The 4,632-nt window shown below is 48.2% G+C and overlaps 1 protein-coding gene across 5 annotated transcripts in view; it reads right to left on the bottom strand.

The window, feature by feature from the left end:
- Positions 1-1,282: 1,282 nt before the first annotated feature.
- The window catches only part of stradb (STE20 related adaptor beta), a 17,221-nt gene continuing 13,871 nt past the window's right edge, over positions 1,283-4,632 (bottom strand). For all 5 annotated transcript variants that reach the window (XM_042080644.1, XM_042080645.1, XM_042080646.1 and 2 more), the window contains 3 exons: positions 4,039-4,277; positions 3,355-3,397; positions 1,283-3,243 (listed from right to left, as the gene is read on the bottom strand). In XM_042080644.1, the coding sequence (XP_041936578.1) occupies positions 3,085-3,243; positions 3,355-3,397; positions 4,039-4,277 (441 nt within the window). In that variant the 3' untranslated portion in view covers positions 1,283-3,084. The remainder of the gene's footprint in view (positions 3,244-3,354; positions 3,398-4,038; positions 4,278-4,632) is intronic.

Below are 4,632 nucleotides of genomic sequence, written 5' to 3'. Positions count from 1 at the left end.
AGATTCTAGAGTGCACCGACACCGCAACGTGCCATTCAATCACGTTGTTTTAATTTATAGCCTACGCTGTAACGTAGCCTAGTTAAAGTCATGGGCCTTTAGGTCTAGGGTTGCCATCTGTGTCTGACAAAAATCCTGGACATTTTGACCATCCAATCGACCTTTTTGTTTGTAAGCAACGGTGACTTTCGCACATCTAACCCAAGATAAAAACCGTCATTCTAAGCGACAATTGTATAGCTAAAATTAGTAAGAATGACAATTTGTGGTTATTTGTTTAGTTAATTGCTTTATTTAATAGCAGACCTTTATTATTTTGTTATATTTTCAACAGTTTTTAGTTGTGGACACCTGGGGGCAGTATGGAGAAAAAAGGGGGGAATACATAATTAGGTTCTGCTTTTTTGCTTATGTGGAATAAACTTTCCTTTCTCTGTCTCTCCTTGTCCCACACACTCTCCGTCTCCACCTTACCATTTCTAATGAACCTCCACGGTGCGTGCCCCCCCCCACCACCACCCATGTTATGCTACGTCATTTTTGTAGAGCCCTGTGCATACGTTTATGGACGTAGGCACGCTTCAATTAAACTGAAATACACATTTTGCGCATCATGTACAAAAATCCGGGACATTCAGTGTCCAGTTTTCCTGGACAGACCATGAAAATCCTGGACAATCAGGAAAATCCGGCACAGGTGGCAACCCTATTTAGGTCGCTTCAAACATAAAAAAGAAACATTATTAGACATTTTAACTAGGGCTACGTATTCACCATACGAAAACTATTAACACGCTAAGCCTGTCTAATTTCCAGTTATTTCTCCAATAATAGCCTAATCGACCGTAGGCCTAGCCTAGAGCAATCTCCAGGGAAAAACGTTTGATTTATTCCTACACTTTTTTTTAGTATGGTATGCGATGGCCCACCTTGGCAGCACACAGCACAGGATACAGGCGCATGAACTCAGATGATGGAGTTGAGGTTTCAGTCCTCTGCCCATGAGAACGCGTTAAGCGATGAAGATAACAATAATCCCTCTTCATCACATTGTGTCCTATAATTGCATTGCTTCTTAAGGGCATGGACAGATGTAGGTTAATTTCCGCATGAATAAATAGCGTCTTTAATTGAGTCCCAAAGTCTCCCCCGTGGCGACTCCGATCTGGGCCAAGAACCGTTTAGTCTCATCTGGTGTCTGAGAAGGCAGACCTATTCCAATACCCAGAAATTAACTCTTCACACAACACTACAACACATAAAGAAAGACAAGACTCAGATCATCTTAAAAACAGGATAAGAATATATTTTTTATACACCTAATGCTCATCATACAACGATTACTTTCCAAAAATGGACAAAGTGTCAGTTCTGCATATGTTATTAATGTCGTCATAGGTCATAGGTCACAGTTAAGACTGCATACTGTCATTCAACAGTAGGCTACAAAGGTTTCTCCTTAAACTCCCTCTCTACATGCAGACTCTGTGAGGCAGTGTTCAGTTGAAGGCCAGACAGCAGCAGATGCCGGCCCAGACTCTGACCCGGATCTCAGCCGGACGTGACCCGGATCTCAGCCGGATCTGGGCGGGCTCTGCAGCTGACGGTTGCCATCTGGGGGCTACGGGGGAAGCACAGTACTGCTGATCGGTTTGGTTGGGTCCACAGGACTGAGGAGGTCTGCTGATATTTTCACTAGGGTTTGGGGTGTGAGACACACACACACACACACACTTAACACACACACACACACACACTTAACACTAGGGCCCGGAGTGTTAGGGAAGGCATGCACACATGTATCTCTCTCTCTCTCTCTCTCTCTCTCTCTCACACTCACACACACACACACTTCATGTTTGCACCCTTCATAGCTATAGAACACAATCATACATACATACATCAAGATCTTCAGTATAAACCCCACACATCCTCACTCATAATCTAAAATCCTACAAACACACAAACACACACACACCCTTGCTGCTCTTAGTTTTACACTACACACATCACATTGACTGACACATTAACATCTCTGCTACCCTCACACAGAACACACACACACCACACACACACACAGAACACACACGTTTTTCTCACTCGCACTCTTTTAATCCAGCAAAAAAGGCTCAGTTTGATGACCTCTCCCTAAAGTCACAGTCTAGGTTCCTCTAGTGTGATTGGCTGGCGTTTTGGCGGCCAGTCTAGTGGTGTCCATGGCGACCTCTTGTGGTCTCGAAGTCCATGATCACATGATCAGGCATTTCCTCCCGGTTTGAAGTAAAGTGTAGAGCTGGGTCACGGCCAATCAGAAGGCTCGGTGCGGTGCGGTGCGGTGCGGACGTAGAAAATAAAGCACGGCGGGAGAAAGGGCTGGAGAGGCACACTGGAGGAGTGTCCAGCAGGGACGACCCCGTCTGACCCCATCTACAGCAGGGACGACCCCATCTACAGCAGGGACGACCCCATCTACAGCAGGGACGACTTAACATACCACAGAGGACCAGTGGAGAGAGAGAGAGAGAGGGAGGGAGAGAGAGAGAGAGAAAGGTAGAACACAGAGGACCAGTGGAGAGAGAGAGAGAGAGAAAGAGAGACAGAGAGAAAGGTAGAACACAGAGGACCAGTGGAGAGAAAGATAGAACACAGAGGACCAGTGGAGAGAAAGGTAGAACACAGAGGACCAGTGGAGAGAGAGAAAGGTAGAACACAGAGGACCAGTGGAGAGAGAGAGAGAAAGAGAGAGAGGGCAGAGGGGGAGATAGATAGGAGAGGGCTATGGCAAGGTCATCGTAGAGCGAGACAGAAGGAATCGAAGCAGCTTGAGAAGGAGAGGAGAGCGGGTTAGAGGAGGAGAGGAAACACACCAGGGGGCTGGGACATCCTACAGAGAGAGTGTGTGTGTGTGTGTGTGTGTGAGGGGGAAAGAGGCAGAGATAGATAGAGCAAGCTGATCTTTATGAAGGGGAAGAGCTAATGATAGGTAGAGCAATCTGATCTTTATGAAGGGGATAAAGGGAGAGATAGATAGCAGAAGCTGATCTTCATCAAGTGGCAGGTGAGGAGGGGGGGGGGTGGGGGGGGCTAGGAGAAGTCCCAGAGCCCGTCTGGGGTCTCCTCAGTGGGGGACGGGGTGTGTGAGGACGGTGTGGTCGGACAGGACGGAGGGGTGTCGGGGGGGCTGGACAGGGGCAACGCCGGGTACATCAGACTGAGGAAGGAGTCCCGAGTGTGCCTCTTCACCTGGGTGACACACACACACACACACACACACACACACAGATAGTTGAAGTTATTAGTAGTTTATCTTGCGGAATTCATCGAGGCTATGCCAAATAATAATTAAGAGTGTACCTGCTTGAAGAAGGCGTGGCCAAGGAGAACAGAAGCTGAGGGTCTGCGTCCAATAGAAAGACAGAATGATTGATATCCATGTAAATACCATGAAACTTGTTCAAATCACTTGAATTACAATATGATGACTAGTACACTGCTATTAAAATATACAATTCATGAAAATGACCTATCTATGCATGTCTGGGATACGTATGTGTGTGAGGGTGTGTGTTTTTGTGTGTGTGTGTGTGCGCGCGTAGGTGCTCAAGTTGGTGCTGTAGGCAGAACTGCACCAGGTTGTGGAGTGTGTATGTGTGTGTGTGTGTCTGTGTGTGTGTGATCACTTGTTCTCAGGTTGGTGCTGTAGGCAGAACTGCATCAGGTTGTGAAGAGTCTGTGTGCGTGTGTGTGTGTGTGTGTGTGTGTGTGTGTGTGTGCGTAGGTGCTCAGGTTGGTGCTGTAGGCAGAACTGCACCAGGTTGTGGAGTGTGTGTGTGTGTGTGTGTGTGTGTATGTGATCACCTGTTCTCAGGCTGGTGCTGTAGGCAGAACTGCATCAGGTTGTGAAGAGTCTGTGTGCGTGTGTGTGTGTGTGTGTGTGTGTGTGTGTGTGTGCGTAGGTGCTCAGGTTGGTGCTGTAGGCAGAACTGCACCAGGTTGTGGAGTGTGTGTGTGTGTGTGTGTGTGTGTGTATGTGATCACCTGTTCTCAGGCTGGTGCTGTAAGCAGAGCTGCACCAGGTTGTGTAGGGTGGCCGAGTGGTTCTTGGGTCCGGGGCTCTGTGGTCTATCCGCGGTGGCGGTACGGGTCAGGCTGCCGGTGGCGACGCTTTCGCCGATGCCGGAGTCGACCCCCGAGCGTGACACCTTCAGCCCTCCCAGCTCTCCCAACGGCACGTCCAGCAGGCAGCAGTGGGACCCTCGCAGCTTCTGCAGCAGCATCTGCACAGCACAGGCCAGTTAGCTTAGCTTCAGATGCACTGTGCAACATAGGGGAGTTTGCACTGTGCAACATAGGGGAGTTAGCTTAGCTTCAGGTGCACTGTGCAACATAGGAGAGTTAGCTTAGCTTCAGATGCACTGTGCAACATAGGAGAGTAAGCTTAGCTTCAGATGCACTGTGCAACATAGGAGAGTTAGCTTAGCTTCAGGTGCACTGTGCAACATAGGAGAGTTAGCTTAGCTTCAGATGCACTGTGCAACATAGGAGAGTTAGCTTAGCTTCAGATGCACTGTGCAACATAGGAGAGTAAGCTTAGCTTCAGATGCATTGTGCAAAATAGGAGAGTTAGCTTAG

This window comes from Alosa sapidissima, chromosome 23 (genome assembly GCF_018492685.1).
Source record: "Alosa sapidissima isolate fAloSap1 chromosome 23, fAloSap1.pri, whole genome shotgun sequence".
NCBI classification, from domain to species: Eukaryota; Metazoa; Chordata; class Actinopteri; order Clupeiformes; family Clupeidae; genus Alosa; species Alosa sapidissima.
The sequence above is the reverse complement of the archived record's forward strand: the minus strand, read 5'-3'. Positions and strand labels throughout refer to the sequence as shown.